This window comes from Anser cygnoides, chromosome 1, assembly GCF_040182565.1.
Source record: "Anser cygnoides isolate HZ-2024a breed goose chromosome 1, Taihu_goose_T2T_genome, whole genome shotgun sequence".
Taxonomy (NCBI): Eukaryota; Metazoa; Chordata; class Aves; order Anseriformes; family Anatidae; genus Anser; species Anser cygnoides.
Genome location: NC_089873.1, coordinates 4,154,928 through 4,176,287, shown reverse-complemented (window position 1 = coordinate 4,176,287; position 21,360 = coordinate 4,154,928). Strand labels below are relative to the sequence as shown.

General features: G+C 43.5%; 1 protein-coding gene across 5 annotated transcripts in view; it reads left to right on the top strand.

Annotated features, from left to right (window-relative positions):
- Positions 1-21,360, top strand: part of PRKCQ (protein kinase C theta) — a 60,875-nt gene that overhangs the window by 29,070 nt on the left and 10,445 nt on the right. For all 5 annotated transcript variants that reach the window (XM_013185484.3, XM_013185486.3, XM_013185483.3 and 2 more), the window contains 10 exons: positions 36-198; positions 694-725; positions 865-950; positions 2,005-2,134; positions 2,801-2,910; positions 4,834-4,957; positions 6,810-6,988; positions 9,462-9,635; positions 18,830-18,921; positions 21,240-21,302. In XM_013185484.3, coding sequence (XP_013040938.1) covers positions 36-198; positions 694-725; positions 865-950; positions 2,005-2,134; positions 2,801-2,910; positions 4,834-4,957; positions 6,810-6,988; positions 9,462-9,635; positions 18,830-18,921; positions 21,240-21,302 — 1,153 coding nt within the window. The remainder of the gene's footprint in view (positions 1-35; positions 199-693; positions 726-864; positions 951-2,004; positions 2,135-2,800; positions 2,911-4,833; positions 4,958-6,809; positions 6,989-9,461; positions 9,636-18,829; positions 18,922-21,239; positions 21,303-21,360) is intronic.

Below are 21,360 nucleotides of genomic sequence, written 5' to 3'. Positions count from 1 at the left end.
CAGTGTACCATAACAAATTTTCTGCTTCCTTTCAGATGCAAAGGACCTAGCTGACTGTGAGACTGAAGGCTTTTTCTCCTTGCATCAGCGCAGGGGAGCCATCAAACAGGCCAAAATCCATAATGTCAAGTGTCACGAGTTCACAGCCACCTTCTTTCCACAACCTACCTTCTGCTCCGTCTGTCATGAGTTTGTCTGGTAAATGAAAATGGATCTGTGCACATTTTCCCCTTTCAACTTGAAGGAGCAGCTCTGCTTCTTTAGTGAATATCTGTGTTCCTGCTGTCAGCAGGACTGGAGGCTTGACATCCTGCATGTAGGAGTTATTGCATCACTTCAAGGATGTGGTTCACAGTTGTAATTCCAGCTGTGAAAATTCCTTTCATTTTTAGTGTATTATTGTTACAAATACTTTTTTCTTTGGCCAAATGCATGGACGTTTCTAATCAGCCTAGTTTGCCATTTAGATATGGCAAAATTCAATATGTAACTATGGACTGGAAGGGCTGTGAAAACCAGTTTCCAGCAGTTAGAGTGGATGAAGACAGTTAGGTTAGAGAAACTCTGTAAAGATGGATAAAATCAAGACTGTTTTATTCTGTATCTTTCGTAAGTGTTGCTTTTCTTTCAAATGTAGAGGCAATTCGGAAATTTCAGAAAATTCAGAATTAACCATTTCTCTGTTTATTTCAGGGGTCTGAATAAACAAGGCTATCAATGCAGACGTAAGTTTTTGTGCTTGTTTTTTGTTGTTGTTGTTTTGTGGGTTTTTTCCTTGTTTTGTTTTTTTGTTACTATCATTATTTACCTGGTCTTTTCTTAAGGGTTTTTTTCATGAATGCCATGACACACTTGTTCTTTCAGAATGTAATGCTGCCATTCATAAGAAGTGCATTGATAAAGTAATAGCCAAGTGTACAGGATCAGCAGTCAATAGCAGAGAAACAATGGTATGTGTTATTATTTGGTTGCTTTTAAAACACTTGAGTGTCATTCATATCTCTCCTGCATTGCTGTAAAAGAACTTCATACGAAGCAAAGCATGCTACTGAACTAAAATCTGTGTGATCTGATCTACATCCTTTGTTTTTTGTATGCCCAGTGGTTTCATTACCTCCTACTTGTGATTTACTTGAATCTGCCACTGAATAAGCAGTCACTGAATCAGGACTGACGTTTTCCTAATTTATGAAGTATAGCTCAGGGAAAAGCCATGGACATGAGGTGGAGAATTACTAGAGGAAATTCTTCACTATCCAGTGTTAAGCAGGATGTCATACTGAATTTTCAGAGCAGTACTTTAACATCCCAGTCTGCGTCATCTGAGATTTCCAAACCATTAACGGAAGATCTAAAATCTCCAATATTATTTATTTTATTTTTCTTTTATCAGTTTATAATAAAACTTCTTTTTGGTGGGCAGAAGTAGAGTTTATACTCTTGATATTACCTTTTTCTTAATTGCGTTCTACAGCTTATGTTTTTCTCCAGTCCCTGGTACCTGTTATCATTTTTAAGTCTTTAGAGATGAGAATCATCTCACCTGTCTTCTGACACCTCCAGTGTAAATGTATCTGGCTTTGTCATCACATTTAAGTCCCTATATACCAAAAGAAGAAAAATAGACTTTTCTAAGGAGTGATTCATGGCAACAAATGTAGACATCCGTTTTCAGGATGAGATGAATATTTTTTTGAATTCCCTCTGTTTTTTCATTGAGCATTAGGGAGTCTGGGTGAATAGCTGAGATGCAGACAGCTACCTGATCAGATAAATCAAGCCCAAGGATTAAATTACCCAACTTCCAATGAATTGCACAGATATTACGTATCAAAATTTGGCTTTGTATATCTGAATGTTAGAGTTTCTTCTTGATGATTATACCCAAGAATAAAGCAGCAGTACATACCCCACCTTCTTTGGCACAAGGTTGGGGGCTGTTGATTTTTCATGCTGAGCTGAGGCAGAGAGAAGTGAATTGCCAACATGGCTTTTCTGTTACAGTTCCACAAGGAGAGGTTCAAGATTGACGTGCCTCACCGCTTCAAAGTCTACAACTACAAGAGCCCAACGTTCTGTGAGCACTGTGGCACGCTGCTCTGGGGCCTTGCACGGCAAGGGCTGAAGTGTGATGGTGAGTCCCTGGTGTATGTGGCATGGGCTGAGCATGGGAACAGGCTGTTGTCTTAAGAGAGCTGCAATCTGAAGAGTGAAATCTCATTTCTCATATTTCTCTCTGAAACCTGGATGAGATGGTGTCAGGGATGGCGAAGGTGTGGTCAAGAGGACCATACTTCAAGGAGGATCTATAGAAGGATATGTGATCCACGAGGCTGAAGAGTGACTTCCTAGAGAGACAACGGAGTATATCAGTGCCCACCTCTGGTCTTCCAAACTCACTCCTAGAATCAACTTCTAATATGCCTTTTTCACTATCAGACGGACCCAAGACACTTCCCCTTCATGATCCTATGCCAACAGGGAGATCCTGTTCTGTGACCACAGATATCTCTCAGCAGAAATGCATTGTAGAGTTCTGGTAGTCTGTAGTTGCCAAGGCTGATGTATGTGGAAATGCCCAGAAATAATTATAAAAGTCCCCTCATCTCTGGATACTAACCAAAAAGCAACATGAGTGCAGTCTAATGAGACATAAGTGATGCTGTGGAGCCCAGGCTTTGAGGTGTTTATGTGGTTAGTCTTTGCCATTGGCCAAAGCACATTCCTTCCCAACCTGAACTTAAATTCTTTATAGCCCAGAAACCTTCTGTTGTCCTGACACCTCTGTTGTTTCTTTCAGCATGTGACATGAACGTCCATCACAAGTGCCAGACAAAAGTAGCAAACCTTTGCGGAGTTAACCAGAAACTAATGGCTGAAGCTCTGGCAATGATAGAGAGCACCCAACAGGTATGTACTTCAATCCATGAGTGACCTGCAGAATGGAGGATCAGTTGTTCAATATTTGTCTCAGTACAAGAAATAAAGGCATTGAGTGGAGCACTGTGGGTAGCTAGTTCAAAACAGAGAGTGGAAAATGGGTCCCCATGGGCAGGGACACCTCCCACTAGCCCAGGCTGCCCCCAGCCCCGTCCAGCCTGGCCTTGGGCACTGCCAGGGATGGGGCAGCCACAGCTCCTCAGGGCAGCCTGGGACAGAGCCTCACCATGCTCTGAGTGAAGAATTTCCTCCTAATACCTTGTCTAAATCTACCCTCTTTTAGTTTAAAGCCATTCTCCCCTGTCCTATCCCTACACCCCTGACACAGAGTTCCTCTCCAGCTCTTCTGCAGCCCCTTCAGGCCCTGGTAGCCCGCTGGGAGCTCTCCCCGGAGCCTTCTCTTCTCCAGGCTGAACAAAACCAACTCTCTCAGCTTCTCTTCATAGAAGACAAGCTAATTAATTATGTTAATGGAAAAGCATTGTCTTTGAATCAGGAATTCTGTGAGACACATATCTCTGGAGATAGGGAGAATCATTTGAGGAGCTGGCCTGGCATGCTTACACTCTCCTTACATCTTTACAGGGTGTCTGCTTGATGCCTGTCTCAGAGAGGACATGACCTGGATGGACTCTCTGATTCAGTACAGCTGTAGTTACATCATGTTTCTAGCTTAAGTTGTGTAACAGGGTCCGAGAAACAGGGAGAGGAACTTGGTTTGGATCCTTTGGTGTCATGACCTTGCTCCACGGTTGTCACTCAGCAGTTTCTCCTGTGTCTCTCTGACCTGTTTGTTGTGAAACTCACCAGAGCAGGAACTCTTCTGAAGAGACCTGGACCTTGAAGAGAGAATTTAGATAATACTATCATGTAAATAACACTGAGCGAACACAGCAAATTGACTTAAAAGAAGGAAAAATAGACTGTCACAAGCCCCAAACTTCTAGAGAAGATTCTAGTTCCAAATCAGGATTGTTAGGATGCCTCTCAGCTCTTGAATAGCCTCAGAGGAGGACAAAATCTGTAGATTCACAGTCCTGCATATTTAGGTTCTTCCAGTATACCAAGGCAAAATCTTCATACACACAGCAGGTGTTTTTCCATCTGTAACTTCCTGAGTCTGCCTACAAGGTTTAACTCTGCATACAGCTCACCTTTATTCAATAGGTGGTGTTGCCAAACCTTCAAAGAGGAATTTTTTCTGCTTTTACTTCTCCATTTCCTATCTGCTGGCTGTCTGCAGCTCCTTGAACTACGTACAGTTATCTTTGAGTCACCATTGAAAGGTGAAGAGGGCAAACGCTAGATACTTCCCCCCAAGTATTCTTCTTATCTCCAAAAATTTAGGCCATGGGAACTTCCTGAGCTGTAGATGGGGTCTTAGGGTTTTAATAGCCCTCATTTGATTTCTCTTTCATGCTTTTGTCTCATTACACTTGAATCCAGATGAACTCTTACCCTCTGCAACATGAAGAACAGGAGTTCCTTAAAATGACATCCAGGCAGTGTGCAGAGATAAGACTGCAGTACGATCCTGCCTACAGTGTTTTTCCAGGTTCCCCTTCAAAGAGAACTATTAGGAAGGAAGATGTTAATGAAAATGTCCTTTGTGAGGATAGCCAGGGACACAGACCCCTGTGCAGAATAGGGTATCTCTATTGGCAGTACAAACACCTGGTAACACACACAGACACATAAGAAGCCTTGCTGAAGGTTGTGGGTCCTCTAGGTCATCAAACCCCGAAACATTGGGTACAGTTATGCTCCTTTCATAAACAAAGACCTCTTCCTTATTTTGGCTTGTGTGACAGTCACAGTCAAGAAGCAACAGTGTCCATAAGCTCAGAACATAACATTTGGCTTAAAAGTCATTTTCTGTTTTCTGTAATCCAGGCTCGATCTCAGCGTGACACGGAACAGATCTCCAGAGATGGACCTCTCGAAATCGGCCTCCCAGTTCTTGTAAAGGATATAACACCTCTTCAGGCAATTCCAACATCTACAACAGGAAAAAAAGGTAGTTTCCCCTAGTGGTATGGTACAGCAGGCTTTTTTTTTTCTTCCTACTGTACACAGTTTGGTGGGGGTTGCAAGGGTAGAGAATGTATTAGCCAATGAATCTTTCATGCATCTTTCCTACCTAGAGCAAGACGTATCCTTCCTCATCCCTGGATATCTTCAGCTCTTTCCAAGTCACTTAGGCTAGGCAGAGACCCTAGATCTCAGCCTGGTTCCTTTCTTCTCTGTAAACTTGCACTTTCCCTGTGCCTTCACAGCCTCTAGCAATATAAGACACCAACCACTAATCATCCGGCTAGTCCCTAAACTCTCTGATCCAGTACTTCAGCATAACTCTTACCTCCACTGGCAATAATGTTTTTATTCTTCTCCTGGGACTCATAGACCATAATATATGAGAAATTTAAAGAAAATTCCAGCTTGAAACAGGAGGTTGGGAGACATTCTGATCACCATGGCTAATTCTCTTTCTGATTTCTGATTTGTGGTTAGAGGTTGATGTCCAGTCCCTTTGAAAAACATTGACAGATCCCCACTTCATTCACCCAAGAAAAATTACCTTCCTGGGAAGATCTCTTGTTTGTCTGCTTTATGCTCAGGTCAGAGAACTCTGGATTTTAGGATCAGGAACGTCACGATTCTTTCATAAGACCTATGTGTCCCACATAGAACGTCTTTTCAGGACCAGATTCATGGTTTATGGTGCCCCTCCAAGCACCATACTGAAAGTGCATCAGACCTATGATGGTACTGACACAATGTTTTTGCAGACTCCCACAAGCTTTAAAATACCAGAAAGGGGAGGAAAAAAAAGAAAAGTACAGGTGAATCAATACTTAGAACAAAGAAGGACTAAGACAGTAGGTCTTTAGCTCTATCCCTAAACAAAGCTCAAGCTCACCATCATCGTCTTTCTCAATGCAAGTGCTGCCCTATGTGGAGTTAACATCCTGAAACCACTCAGAAACAGAAACTAGAGAAAAAGCCAGATGGCACAGGCTAAAGCATGTCAGAGCTACATTACACAAGCGCTCTGGGTTTGATCCAGGCTATCGAGACTCAGAGGCTGGTTTTCGTACCATATATGCTGTTAGACCCCTGAGAGAAAATTAATGATGTCCCCATCTATTCTTATTTTCTGTGAGTTGTAAGTAGAACTGATTATGTTGATGTGAATAGTAAAGCCCAAATGGATTCACATCTGGTTTACATATAAGTCTGTTTGTCTGATGAGAAGTGTTCTTGCTGGTCAGTGATTTAGGACAGTACAAGCGTGCATTTGAGTGTGTGGGATAAATCCAGTAAGGGACAGGCCCTTTTAGAAGTTCACGTACATCCAAGTGAATGGAGTATTGAAGAAACTCAGTAATTCCACTCCAGAACAGCTGGAGCATTTGATCAGAACATCACAACCAGAGCAGGGACCCAATACGAAGATGCTGTCCCTCCCATCTGTTTCACATGCTAATTTTGCCAAGGGCCTTGAAGAGGTCTTAGAAGAAATCATAACCCCATCATACCAGCAACCAGCAAGAAGGAATGAAGAACACAGGCTGCTAGAAATGAAGGATTTGGTCATATTTTGCTGGTATGAAGCAGACAGACAGATGAAGAAGTTTGTAAAGTGTCAGTAATGCCACTGAAGAAGGTGCAGTTACACTGGAGTAAAATTTCCTCTGGAGAGAAGGCAATGTGAGAGCAGAGACAATCTACTCACCTGACATGGCCACCACATTTCCATGTGTTTGAAAAGACCTTTTTAAAATACTATTCAAAATACCTTGTAAGTATTCTGGGGATTTTCTCCTTACTTCCAGGGGTTTATTTGAATGCTTTGATGTGTGTTGCAGAGCCACAGGGCATCTCCTGGGAGACTCCAGTGGAGGGCACAGGGAAGGGAGAGACTCTAACAGAATCAGACCTGGGAGGAGAGCAGCGCCAGGTACAGCAAGAGGACCAAGTGCAGCTAAAACTAACCATTGAAGATTTTGTCCTGCACAAGATGCTGGGGAAGGGCAGTTTTGGCAAGGTAAGCATTAGGAGACTGCAAAGCCACTGCGCAGGTGTGCATATTGCTTGTTATGACACTAAATTACATGAGGTTTCAAGGCCACTTAGGGAAAAACAAACATCTCTATGCCCTCAAAGAACCCTTGTTCCAGCATGGCTGAGTCTTGAACCCAGTCTTCTCCTCACCTGCTCCTCTGCCCTATTAGTTGCTCTCTCATGAGCACCCATGATAGAAGAGGAGAGAAATGACTCCTTCCATGCAGGTTGTTAGGCCCTGGGCATCCACAGAGAGATGGTGAGAAAAGTCTTTTTGCTGTCCTCCCTCATGCAGCTAATCCCACCAGTTTAGCCAAGTAACCTTGGTGGGAGGCAGAAGCATGAGCCAGAAAGGTGAGTGGGGATCACCTCCCTTCCCCAGAGCAGCAGGTCCCAGCTGGGAACACTGATTTCCCTTTCCCAGCTCTGATATGTGCTGGAGCATAATGCAAATTTCACAACAGCCAAGAATGTGTGCTTTTGAAACAAGAGCCACCTGTTTTCAGTAGTTTCATTAATCTTGATGAATGGTGGATTGTTCCTCCTTCTTGCAGATGTCCCCTGGAAGGGGACTCATGTTATTCAGTGCCAGCGCAGAGCTGCGTGAAATAATTTCAGAGGAACTCTCCATTGTGTTTTCACATACAATAAGGAGAAAAAAAATTGTTATGTATCACATTGCTCAAATCCCAAACCTTTCCAAGGTGAAAGTTGCCTTAAAGAAGGCCTGCTTTTTGCCTGCTGAGTTGGAGCAACTGCTGCAGCCAGTTCTTAAACTGGGGAGATATTTGCTCTGTTGGCTTTCCATACTTGAAAACACTTGGCATGTCTACATTTTGCATGTGAAGCAGAGCTGAGACATCTGAATTAGAGCTAAGTCACAATACCCCAAATTCCACAGCCCGAACTAACCTGGACTCAAGAACATAGATGTGATAGAAGCATTTACATTGGAAGGAAAAGACCTCTGTAGGTCATCTAGTCCAGCCCCCTGCCCAAAACAGGTCTCCTCAGATGAGCTTACTCAGAAGCTTGATTAGTTGAGTCCTGAATAGAAGTCCACAGAAGCAGATTCTGCACCTTGCTTCAGGCCCCTGTGCTAACATGGACTTGCCAGCCTTGTAAGCATCTGCGTTTCTCTGGTATGCGCCATGTGGGTGTGGAGAGGATGGGCTAGTTCATGCCTTTTTGCAACAAACCTCACCCACAAGTTTCCTGTGTAGGTATCGCTCCCGGTGCTCTGATCTATTTGGAGTGAGATTCACTTCCTCATAGAGGAGACGGGGTGTGCAGATCTCCATGCCTGAGGGATCTCTCCAGTTCTGCATGGACCTGGGGAGGTTGAGGGGCATACCCATGAGAAATCACCCTCTGCATCAAGTCTAACATTGCCTACCTGTGCCTTGGAAGTCACAGCACGAGTCACACATGTATTGTGCTCCCCAGTTTGCTTGGGAGAGCAGAGCCCTGCACAGCAAGAAAGTTTAAAAGGGTCCCTGCAGCACCTGCACTGTTAGCATTTCTGGTCATTCACTGCAGAGATAGAGGGAGGCTCTAGGCTCTGCCTACTGCAGCAAAATGAAATATAACAGTAGCCAAAAAGGTAAATAAAATCTTTGTCAGGGTTAAAAAACATCTGAGCCTGTTCAGTAAATAGTGTCTGGTAGAGAATTTCAAAGGTCTCTCTGATGAATCTTAGATATTTATTCAGTCTATGGGAAACACTGTTGACAGGCTGTTAGCATCAAGGTCAGGACTGGTACTGCCTTCCAGCAGAGTCTGTCTTGATTTGTGGCCTCTAGAAATGCCTTTCCTGCTGCTTCACCTCTCAGTTTCCCTGCCCACAGAAAACAGGCAGAGTGATGTCTCCTCTGTGGTGTGTTTTGCTCTTCTCAGAGAAGTCCTGCAGAAGCACAGGGGCCCGTTTTTTCTGTTCAGACTTCCTGCTAACAGGGAGGAACTATTACTGGTGGACACCGGTTTACACCTACTGAGGATCTGGTGCAGGGTATTTGCATTTCACATGTTGACAAAGCAATATTTTATGATTTGTTATTTAAAGTCAGAAAACAGGAAATGTGTCTCATGAGCATTTGCATAAAGTTGGTTTCTGTTGTCAGAAGTGCTCAGCTTTCTGACAAGTCCTGTCCACATGAGCATGTAGCCCATGCTCTTGTAATTACCCAGACCTACTCGTTCTTCTCCAGAGTCCAACTTCATAAAACTGTTCTGGATATGGAGAACAAGGTCAAAGACCACACAGTCTTAATAGCAGAATCCAGACTTAAGTATCAACCTTTTTAAGGTCTTCCCTCATAAATCCCTCAGAGATGTTTACCCATGCAAAATTTTCTTCTCAATGCTGCATTTCAACCCATCTCACTCAGCTCCCATGGCTGTGTTGCCAGCTAACAGAGAAGAATGTTGGTCTTTCTGAGCAGCTGTTTCCATCCTAGGTGTTTCTTGCTGAGCTGAAGAGCACAGACCAGTATTTTGCCGTGAAAGCCCTGAAGAAGGATGTGGTGCTGATGGATGATGATGTTGAATGCACAATGGTGGAGAAGAGAGTCCTCTCCTTAGCTTGGGAGCACCCGTTCCTGACTCATGTCTTCTGTACGTTCCAGACCAAGGTAAGACAAGGATTTGTCACCTTCCTCCATGATGCCTGGCTAAGATAGGGAAATTTGGTGAAGTGCTTAATCTGCTAGATGTTAGGAAATAGCTTGGACATGAAGCGGTGCTAAGGGAAGGGATCTTCAGAAGGAAGAAGAAGTGGCTCCAGGAGGAAGGAGCTCAGGAAGTGGCCCCAGAAATTTTGTCTACCTTCCCTATATTAACCTGGAGGGGAGGACTTTTGAGAATTATGGCATCCAAGACTCATTGAAGCTGCTATGCAGAGACAAACTATTAACATCTGCATTCTGGTACCCTGGCCAAGGATGTGCAAAGGCCACATGTACAGCCAGGGTACAGATGTGCCCACACTGGTGTTATCTGAACCTCTTGGACCATGAGGCAGAACCATTATGCTGCAGTGATTCGTGTGGATCAGAACTAGCTCAAGAAGCTCTGGTTATAGAGAATAAACATGCTACCACTCACTATGGGACTCTTCTTTGACCTCAGTTACTGTTAAATTGCATCAGACGCTTCCTGCTTCATCCAGGACCACTGGTGATGAAGGCTGCAGTTCAGAGAGGCAGCACACAGCATCTTCACCTGAAATCCCTCTTAATACTCCAAACCAAAATTGAAGTAGCATTTGAATAATGTATAAATCTGGCCCTAAATTACAACGAACCACAAACTGATTATCTTTCCAGAGCCTTTTCTACAGACACAGCCAATCATCTTAGTGCTGAAGCACACACATTGGAATAGGAAAAAATAATAATGGAAGGAAATCTGAGAGACTGTTTGCCTGTCTAAGCTACCAGAACAACTCCTGATAGACATTTGCTATCCCAGAGCTCAAATTCAGAGCAACATCACTCTCACAAGGCTGCTTTTTCAGGATTTTGCTAGGGTGCTCCCAGCTCTCGCTCAGCACCAGGATTTAGTGACACAAATTACTGCTGGGTGTGAGGTTAGGACCTGCTCAGCAAGCAGCTTGCTGCTTCTGCAGGGTCAGGAGAAATATAACCTCTGCCATATACCCCAGTTGCCCAAGAGATGAGGCACCTGTTTAAAGACAGATTAAATTTATAACAGGGAATGTCTGGGAAATGCCGTAAGGGGTGTGACACCGAGGCCAGGCATTTGTGTTTAACCCTGCCGGGGCTGTTGGTGAAGAGGACAGCAGGTCCTGGGAATTGATCCTTGCCTGGAGAGGAAAGGAATTAATTCTTTTTTTTTTTTTTTCCCTAGCTTTTAGTGGAAAAATTAAATTACCCAACAAAGCAAAGAAAATCAAGACTTAATTAAAAATACAAAATACTCACCACTATCACAGCTTTATGAGGGAATTATACTTCAGGGAGAACTGCTTGGGCTGGTGGGCACTCCAGGTGCCCAAGGGGTGGCTGGCTGATACCAGTGGCTGATGAACAACCCTTACATGCAGCAACTGAGCCCTATTGTCTGCCATCCAGCTTGGTGCAACCCTGTTCCGGAGGACAGGTTAGGGCTGGATGTAGAATGGGCAGCCTGCAGCTCTGTTTTTTGTTAAGCACACATGCAAAAGTCCATTTGCCTCGTGAGACCACAGCAAGAAAATGACAGACCGAATGGGGTTAAGCCAGGAGCCAGGTGGGATTTTCTGACTGTTTGGGGAGGGCTGAGATGGGGCTGAGTCAAGGAAAATCTTCAGGATGGAAAAGCAATGAGTGCCTGAAAAATTCGTGGGTTCCAAGTGCTCTTTTCCCAAGTGATCTTTTCCTGCTCTCTCTCCTGGGCAGTGTCACAGCATTGCCCTCTTGACATATAGAAAGAATCTACATCCATCTCACCCCAAGTCAACGCTGCCACATTAAAAATATTGGATCTCGCCATTTTGCCCTCAAGTTCACAAACACAGAAGGTGGAAGGTGTCTGTCCAGGCCAAAGCTGCTCTGGGCTATGATTGATTTCTGGCTTACGTTTTTCTCCTCTGACCTTTGCAAGCCAAGCGGTCCTCGCTCAACACGTGAGAGTCATTCAGAGCAGGAGAGCTGTGACAAGCCGTGGACTGTCTTTCACGGCTCAATGGAGAGCATGGTTCATTTGTAATATCTTTTAGAGCAATCATTTTAGAAGCCGGGGCAATGCTGTTTAAGGCCCTTCTCTGGACTTTAATATCAAAAGCTTCTTTTCTTTGGAAGGCTCCACAGGACAGATAAGTAGTTTCAAACAGAAATGCATGTGTCAGTGACTTTCTGAATCCCCAGTGCTTTGGTTTGCAACATTTCTGAGCTGCTTCGGGTACTGAAGCTGTCCTTTACAGTGAAAACAGGAAAATTCCTACCCTGAAACAAGAGCCTCAGCAGTCCCCGTGTCTCCAGAGGGGGAAAAAAAAAAAAAGTCATATAATCTGTTGACAGTTCTCTGAGCTCTAGGTTGAATTTCTTCCTGGCCTCAACCCAGGTAATCAGTGAATGCTCAAATATATAAAGCTTGACAGCCTTTCAGACAGGTTTTTGTAGGCACAAGGCACCTAACGCCCCTTTGTATTTCTATGGAGGCTCAATGATCAGTGCTTTCAGAACTCAGAATACTTGTCGTGTTTTGCTACATTAGAATAGATTCAAACACATGTTGTTGTTTTGTTGTTTTTTTTTTCCAATCTGTTTTTGAACTTGACTCTTTTACTTTGCTTCAGTCATCTTTACATCCCGATATTCAGCTGACATAATTATATGGTGTGAATTTTAACAGCAAGCTCAGAGAGTTGTTCTGTTTTATTACATTTAAAGAGACACTGTTATGTTAAAGAGAAGGAAAAGCATGTTTATAATTCTGCAATATCCCAAAATGTTAATGTCTAAACACAGTGAATAGCACTCCAGTGCCTGCAACTTATTCTTCTTTTTACATTTCACTAACACTCTGTGATAAGAATAGTCTTTCCCTTTTTGAAAGTCACTTTCATTTCTAGCTGTTTCTTTACTTCATTGACCAGGCTTTTATTCACACTCTTCACCTAAATGCAAATTAAACCCATAGGTTTTTTGGCTGGTAGTACAAAATAGCAACATAAAAGACTATCTCAACCCAGAACATAAGTAATCTTTATTGTAATTTAGAAGCAAATGTTACAGAAACATTTCTATTCTGCTGTAGTGGTATATTATAACTTTCCAAAATCCTAGTGGTGAGACATTTTCACATGCTCTGTTGTTTTAATATACTTCATACTGACTTTAAAATCTCTTACATTGTCAGGAGGGAGAAAAGGATTGTAAATAAAGAGCATAGTCTTAATTTACAAATTCTTAGACTTTGAAGTGTTTTACATGAGTATTTCCAGGGGGATCTCATCAAAATATCTTGTCAGACAAAATTATAATTCCTGCAAAATTTTCCAAGGGCAATTTTGGTTCTCTCTTCTCTTTGTCTTGCCATTAAAGAAACAGGGCTGAATTATCTGACATGAATCAAAGCATGTGGGTTTGGCCCTTGTGTGTATAAAACCCACTGGATGTTCATTCCCATTGCCTGGCTGTGCCACAGACCCTCTGAAAAGTCCTCATCACAAGATGAGATGTCCTGTGAGGTCAGACCAGATATCTTTCTAGCCAGCATCTTTATTTTGGCACTGACCAACAAGGAAGGCTAGAGAAGAGAGTACAGGGTCAGGCAGTGATTTTTACCATGCACAAACCATCCCCAGCTTTGGTGTTCAGCCATTTAGGAGAAAAGATCAAGGTTTCTAAGTGTCCACCTTCCTGGTCCTATGTTGGGCATAAGTCATCTTGGAAATTTCTGATTCAGGTCTCGTCAGCCAAATTTTAGCCAGTTGATGGAAAAGTTGGGGAAAAACTGGGAAGTTTAGGGAGGCTTTGGGGATCTTACGTCTTGCAACCTGCAAAGCAGGCAGGAAAACTGGCAAGGTCTTGTTCGATCCTGGCCAGAATTTCAACACGGTACAGTAGAAATAGCAGCATCTCAGCAGAGCTTTGGGATTTCAACAAGATTCTGCCAAAGTACATGCGAGCAGCTGTAATTATAATGTCAAAAATCTGAAGTCTTTAAAAGACACTTCTAGGTGGTGTCAGCCTATATGGAGGGAACAGGTGGATTGTCTTGGGAAGGAAAAGAGGGGGCCAGCTCACATACAGGCTTTTGGGTGATAGAAGATTGATCTATTAAATATACATATTCTAATTGCCTTTCTGTTACCCAGATCTGAGGTTTTCCTGGTCCCAAAAGCATTCAGCTTTGACTGGGATTTCTAAAAGCCTGCAGTATAGCTGCTCAGTTCTTTGTCCCCAAAAGAATCAACTTCTTAAAATAAAAATATTATTTTTTCTCCCTATTTTTCAGCTGACAAAATATTCAGGGTTTCATGAAGTTTGCTACTTTTTGCTTAGTATTTGGTCTGGAAAATTTTTTATCCCCCTAATTTTCACAGAAATTTGTATCCAGACTGAGAAAATCAGTGTCTTTCCAAGCTCCCACCCTATACTGATAGGAGAAGCTACTTTCTCTTGCAAGACAGGGCTGACAGTGACTCAATTTGCCGCTGCAAGTGATGTACTCTGTTTGCTCTGAGCCATGAAGGGTGCTGGCATACCAGAACTTGAGTGAAAGGAGCTATTGCCAGCCATGTCTGTACCCTTATGTATACCTATATATCTTTATATCTGTATATAAAAATATTCATATGCTTTATAGTAAGAAGATGACCACATATAACTAAGCATCCCAAACAGCAGTTTAGTGTGCAGTCAAAAATGCTGGCAGTGCAGAGATTAGAACAAAAAAGAAATCATGAGACAAGGGACTGGAATGAATTACCTGACAGCTGAAAGAAATGCTGCCATCTCCAGAAGGTAGACTGATACTACACAGGGAGAAAAAGAAATGGTCTTTAGAGCAGAGAAAAAAATTAAACCTGGGGTTGCTTTAATTTGTAACAATTTGGCATTGCTAATCCAGACGATGAAAATAGCAAGGTCAATACCTCTCTTGGTCACCTGCTAGCAAGGAGCAACCCTGAATTAGCTGTTCCTCATGGGAGCAGATGCGACAGCGACTTTGTGCATTGCTTGCTTTCCTATGGGATGGGATGCTGTGAATGAGACAGCAACAGTCACTGGGTGAAATGATGGAGAAGGGCTGAGAGTTTGTCATTTATCCCATGAAATAAAATAGATCCAAAGCATGGATGAGCACCCAGAGGACTGAATTGTTAGGGTGCTCCTCAGCGTGGTTGTAGCCAGCGATAACTAGCAATCCAATGTGCAGGCACGGTTCATGAACAGCATGGACTGGGGACTCAATAGGCATTTTGGATATGACTATTATGTTGCCAATTTAAATAAATCCTAGAGACTAAGCAGGACCTGCTTTTCTGCAGCACAGCATCACAACCTCTTCTGGTGTCCCCATCTCCCTGCAGCTTGCTGGGGTGGGAGCCCAGGTCACAGCACCCCTTGGAGTCAGACATGGGGGGGTCCCAGGGCAGGGGAGAGACCACTCAGCAGGGCTGGGCTGAGCTGATAGAAAATATGAGACAAGAAGCAGCTGCAGGAGCTGCATCATAACAAACCTTTCTCTTGCAAGGGCCAACCTAATTCAATAGGCATGCAGTGGAGTTAGGGCACTTAGTCTGCACTAAGGAGCCTTATCCACAGGGTAAGGGTAATGCTACACTGTCCTGCAACATTAATTATTCCAATATTCATCCTCCTGGGAGCCCTGGGAAGAAGAATTTTGCTCTGCAGTAAACGGTGTTAAATAGTATATTTGTATGTGTGCAAGTGCTTTCAAATGCAAAGAAAACAGAATCTGAGAGTCCCCACAGAAAAGTGCTCTGGAGGGCTTCCAGCTGCTTTGAGGATTTTAAGAGCCTGTTCTAGGCTGTACCTTCAAAAGATCGATTTAAATGCTGCCTGCTTTGTACTCATTGTTTATAAAGTTGAAAGCGTTTCTGATGGTGACTATTCATTCTCACAGTTGCGTGCAGAACAGAAGCAGGTTGGTTTAACTCCTTCCCTGCCACGTCCTGGGGAGATCAGGAGGCTCTGCAGAAAGATCAGCTCAGCGCAGGCACTGAGAGACTTACAGGTCAAGAAATTAAATTCCTGCAGTAATCAAGTCTTTCAGCACCTGGTGGGATGGAGTTTACCAGGGCACCGTGTTATTTTGTGTTCAGGATGCGTGCTTGTATATGTCTGTGTTGGACGGCACCGTGTTGTACAGTTCTGTCTGCTGTAGGAGCAGAACTTCATCCTCCCACAGAGGGGTTTGTCATGTTCCCTCTGCAGCAATGGAGAAGGTCTCTAGAAGATGACTTGCTTGTAGGGAAGAATTGACACACTGGTGTCCTCAAGGCAGTGCCAACTATCCTGGGGCAGCACCCATTGCAGAGTGTAGGAAATTCCCTTCCAGTCTACCTTGAACTCTGTGGTTATAAAGGATGGCCCAAAACTGCTGTAAGAGCAGACTTGTTCTGTTCTATCATGAGTTTGGAACAGTGACCAGAAGTTTAGCTTGAGTGTTGCTACCCAAGGATGCTCTCAAAGGGGGTCAGCAAGCTGTCCATGGTCTGTCTGCAAGGCAGCCAGCAAGGGTGAAGGAGGGACTCCCCCAAGGCTCCTTCAGAGCTTTGTAGGTCTTATCGCTGAGGGACAGCATTCATGTTTTCTTGCTTAGCACCTCTGACCTGGGGCCATCACAGGGGATACGGGCATCTTATCTTCTTGTCAGTCTTGCCATCCCAGCTGCAATTTCAGACGTACCTTCTCAACCCTCTCCCACCTGCTCTAGGCACTAGCAGACTTCAGAGCCCTCCTTGAGAAGGAGCCATCAGAAAACTTTCTCAGGACAAGAGGAAATGTAGGTTGCAGCCTGTCTACATACATGTCCTCCGTGCCATTCTAATCCTTTTTGCCCTCTAGCACACTGTTAAATTTTCAGTGGTTTCAAGCATGGTTTTTTCTACTTCCCATTTTTAAGCTGTTCTATGGCTCCACAGATCTCAGGCTTAGCAAGCTGTCTCTAATAGTGCATTGCAGTTTGCACTGCTTAATTACATCTTGCTCCTCATAACTGTGTACTTAAGGTTGATCTCAAGCAGTTTTTCTCCATAGGCCATGCCAGACAATGGACCTTTGTAAGAAGAAAGGGGAACTCCCCATTTCAGATTAAAAAACTCAGAATTATGCCATCTTTCTTTTCATCAGCATTTAAGTAACATCCCTAGCACCCTATAGACCATGAACTACAGTAGTAATCATGCCCAAATCAGGTTTGTAGTCTTCAGCTTCGTATCTTTAGACAGTTCAGAGGCTGAGCTCATATAATGATTTTTGAATGCCAATTAATCTGAGATGTTGTCCACTTTTTCTTTCCCATCATGGCAGAAGGATGTAATAAGAGTCCCCAGTTCAATTAAATTAAATGCGTGAATTAGATGGTTGCTCAAATCCATGAGCAAGCAGAGCATGACTCCTCGCTCTGCTAGGTGTGGACTTCAATTTATGCTTAAAGAGGAGCGATAAGATGTGGCCAAACTCAGTGAACCTCCCAGGAAAACCCAGGGTTTTGTCCTTCCCAGTCCACTGAAGCTGAATCTGGCCATATGAAGACCCATGACGTTCCTCCTGTCTCAGTGTGATCCATGCAGCTTCTGGTTTGTTGTTAGCTAAACCTCATCATCTCCCTGTGTATCTTCACAGTGAACATCAGTTAAGTGTTTTAACTGGCTCCTGAACTCATGTTTCCAAGATTTGTGCATTTCTGTACTAAATTGCCCAGCTCCATTTGGTCTTCTTACTTCCTTAAGCTGACTTATTGTGAACAGACCTCTACAGATGCCAGACCTTCAAAATGAAAAACATGCACCCAGTTGTTTATTGGAAAAAAATGTCTATTCTTACCCTGGGAGACCAGCTCTGGCCCTGTGCTTTTTGGATGACAGGTGGGGTTTCCAGCCAGACTTCCATTTAAATAAGAGTACTGTAATTAAAAGGAGCTGGCTAAAGAAATTGCACAAATTAGAGCAGACAGCTGTTATTTGAAAAGAACAAATGCTGTGTGTTTTGTTGTTGTTGTTTTGTTTGGTTTTAAATGACCAGCTCTTGGCTTGCTGCCAGAGATGCTTACATTGGATTTTATGGACAAAAATCTTCCTTCAGCTGTTAAAAATATACATGAAAAGATCTCTCCCCCCTGCTCCAAATTGTGATGGGTGCTAGGCAACAAAAGGAGCATATTCATAAACTTTAGCGTAGCCTGGAGATAACTAACTTCAGATGTTTAATAAACAGAGAAAATAAGGCATCCATTTATTTTATTCATGGATTTATGCACAGAAGCTGAGATTACTGAAATAGAAGTTTAGACTGAGAGCATAGCTCATTGCACAGGGGATCAGTATGGCATGCACCAAGGGCTGGAAGGGAGACCTAGGTGACATTTTCCGCTCTTTTTTTCAGTTCAGAGATCCCCCCCATCCCTCTTATGTACCAGGAAGCGAGTTTTCCACTGCCCTGGTAGAATAGCTGATGGTTGCAAGTGATTGGGAAGGAGGGCTGGATATTTTCTCAGTCTTCTCTGGCATGCAAGCACCCAATGAGCTTCCAGAAATATGAGTAATTCATGAGTATTCCCACTAGCACGTTAAATCCTGCCTTATTTAACAGAGCAGCTCCCAGGCTTAAAATCAAACTTGCTTCATTTGGCCAGTGTCTCTGGTAACTTGTAAAGGGCAAACCCATGTTCACCTATAAAAGATGTGTGGGAATGCAGGTAACACCAGCCTGAGATCACTCCACTGGATGGATGATGCCCAGGGCTGGGATCAGAGGAGACCTGGGTTTTGCTTCTGCCTAGTCCCCCAGTGAACTTGTCCCTCTGTCCTTGCATTAAACAAGCACTCTAGAGTCACTCATCCCCTTTTAGTGACCCTTGAGCTCTGATGGTAAAAAACAATGGCACTGACTGGTTATTAAGTGGATTCACAATGTTTGCTAATGCTGTTTATACAAATTAAAGCACAGAGGGTGAGTACAGGCTTGGAGAACAAAGAACAGAAATGAGGAATTTGTAGAAGAAACTGCTTTCTCTCCAAAACCTTGGCTGTAATCTTTTCCTTCCTCTTTTTGAGTGATTTCTGGGTGTGCTTTTTCAACTTTATTTCCCCCTTCCCCACCCCTAATGTTCATCTTGTTTTATTCTCTAGGAAAATCTCTTCTTTGTGATGGAGTATCTCAACGGAGGAGACCTCATGTTCCATATCCAGAATTGTCATAAGTTCGACCTTCCCAGAGCCACGTAAGATGTTATGATTACCTTTTGGCTTGCAGCTCTCACACATGGTAGAAGCAAAGGCAGCAGCTGGAGACACCAGGGCTCTTAGTTTTATTCCCAGCTCTGCCACTGCCCTGTGAGGGTAACCTTGGGCACATCCCTTGACCTCTCTGTCTCTTATCCCTGTCTTCAAAATGCTCTCAGCTGGATTTTAGTCTGGAAACAGAACCACTTCCAATCCCAGTTCTCTCCAAAACGAACAAAACAGACGCACAGGTCACCACCCCAACTCACTGGCTGACTTGGAGCAAGTCACTTCCTCTCCCTGTCATCTTTCCCCTCCTACAGAAGGCTTTTTAGAGCACTTCCACGCAGTTCATTGCAGTCGCATGTGAACTCGTTTTGCATTCTTGGTCAACCAGGGAAGCTATTTCTGTCTGGAAGCATTACAGATGCTGCTACACCCTCGTCAGCATTACATCTGTTGGCAGTCTCATCCTTTAGCTTACAAATAAGGGGCCTCCTTCCAGCATGTGAACTGGCTCCCATAGCTTGTGCTAACCTCAGAATATTCCCCCAAACACTTGCTCACAGCCAAGAGCTGGGCTGGATGGAAGCTGTGCCTTAGGCTGCTTTGCTTGCTGGATCAGTCCCTTTCACTGGGGGGCTCTTCACCTGAAATCTTACCTCTGAAAGTGCCTTGAGTGTCTACAAACAGCCTTGAGCATGCCTGAGATCTTATTTAGATGGCTCATGGATGAGGTTCATACTAAAGCGACCTACAGGTGCCTGCTTTGAATTACAGCAACCCTGGGGTCGCTCTACAATTGCGCTCATTTAATTCTTGCTCAGCCCAGCACCGGAGGCCCCAGAAATGACATCGTGCACCCAACCTCCACCCTGGCTTTGCCATCATCAAAGAAATCCCACAGATGCATTTTCAGCCATCTCAACCTCTTGTTCTTTATAACACCACTTCAAATGAAGTTCACAGTCCAGTGATCAGAGGCAAAACGCTTGTTTGTTAGAAGTAATAGAATATGCTCGGTTTTCCTTTTAAGGTTTGAGTCAAAAAAAAAAAAAAAAAAAAAGCTCATCAAAACTGCAAAAGGTAAATTCAAATCAAAAATTAATACACCAAAGGAGAATTAAAAATGTATTTAGCTCTGTTTAAAGTAAACAGAAGAATTCAAATACATGAAAGGTGTTTTTAATCCTTCTGCGAACAAAAGGTATTTGAAAAGTCAACACTGAAACCACTATAAGAATTAATTTTTATTTAATAATTTAAAAAAAAATAATCATTTAAATCAGTGTTTAATTTGCTGGGTGTTTTCTTTTCCAAAAGCATGTGAATGTTCAGAATTAAGCCCTCAGGCCAATGCACTGAAGACTGGTGAAGCAAAGGATACAAATACCTGGAGGATATGACCTGCGGTTAGGTTCCCTTCTGGGCAGAGCACTTTCATCGTGCAGTGATGCTTCAGCTTTATGCTGCCTCTTTGCAGCAGGACGTGTTTTTGTCCTTTAGGCAGAAACGTGTTAAGAACAAAGTTCTAAAACTCTAAAAGACTCCACAGGAAGGCCACTGAGTTGCTAGCTTGTCCACATCTTGGGTAAAATTTCAAAAGCAAGTCATTGATGTGGGCAGTGAGGAGATCTGTGTGACAAGCTGAGGAGCTTGTTGTCCCCAAGCCCAGATGTCCTCCTGCCTGTCCCCATGCTGGCACCACTCAGCTCTTTGTGCAGCAGCCACTGAACACAGCTATTTCCAGCTGCCTGTTTGAGTTCTGAAGCATTAGCTGTAAGTCTGATGCAGTCTGGTGCATTGCTGTAAGTAAGTGATTTACATGAAATATGTAAATAAGGGAGAGGCAGACACCACCCACTCTTCCTTCCTTGCTACAGGAACCATCTCTTGAGGCAAGGCAGGGTACGCAATTGGAGCTGGGTAATGGTTTTTTTGTTTGTTTCATTTATGACCTTGAGACATCCTTAGGTACTTAAGGGCATGTACTCAGAAACAGTTACGCATCAAAAAATGTCAGCTAGCCATGTTTTGTTGTCTCCTAGACTAGTGGGCTTCAAATCCCTGCCATTTCCCAGAGTGGTTTCAGTGCTGGATGGAGGGCTAGCTACATGGAGTGCTTTTAGGAATTCCGCATTGTCCATCGGTTACCTGTAAAATCCAGTTACTCCAATCCTTCTGGAGACACTCCAAGCTTTCTGCGGACTTAATGAAATTTTGGTTCCTGTGAAGGCAAAGTTTCCATCTTTTGGGGGTCTAGCTGAAAGCAGCTGCTGGAAAGCAACCATTCTAACTTGTTCTTTCTGTCACTCAGGTTCTATGCTGCTGAAATCATATGTGGGCTGCAGTTCCTTCATTCAAAGGGCATAATATACAGGTAATTTTACTCCTCAGTGTCCGATACGTTAAACCTTTCTTCTTTCCCTGCAAGCACT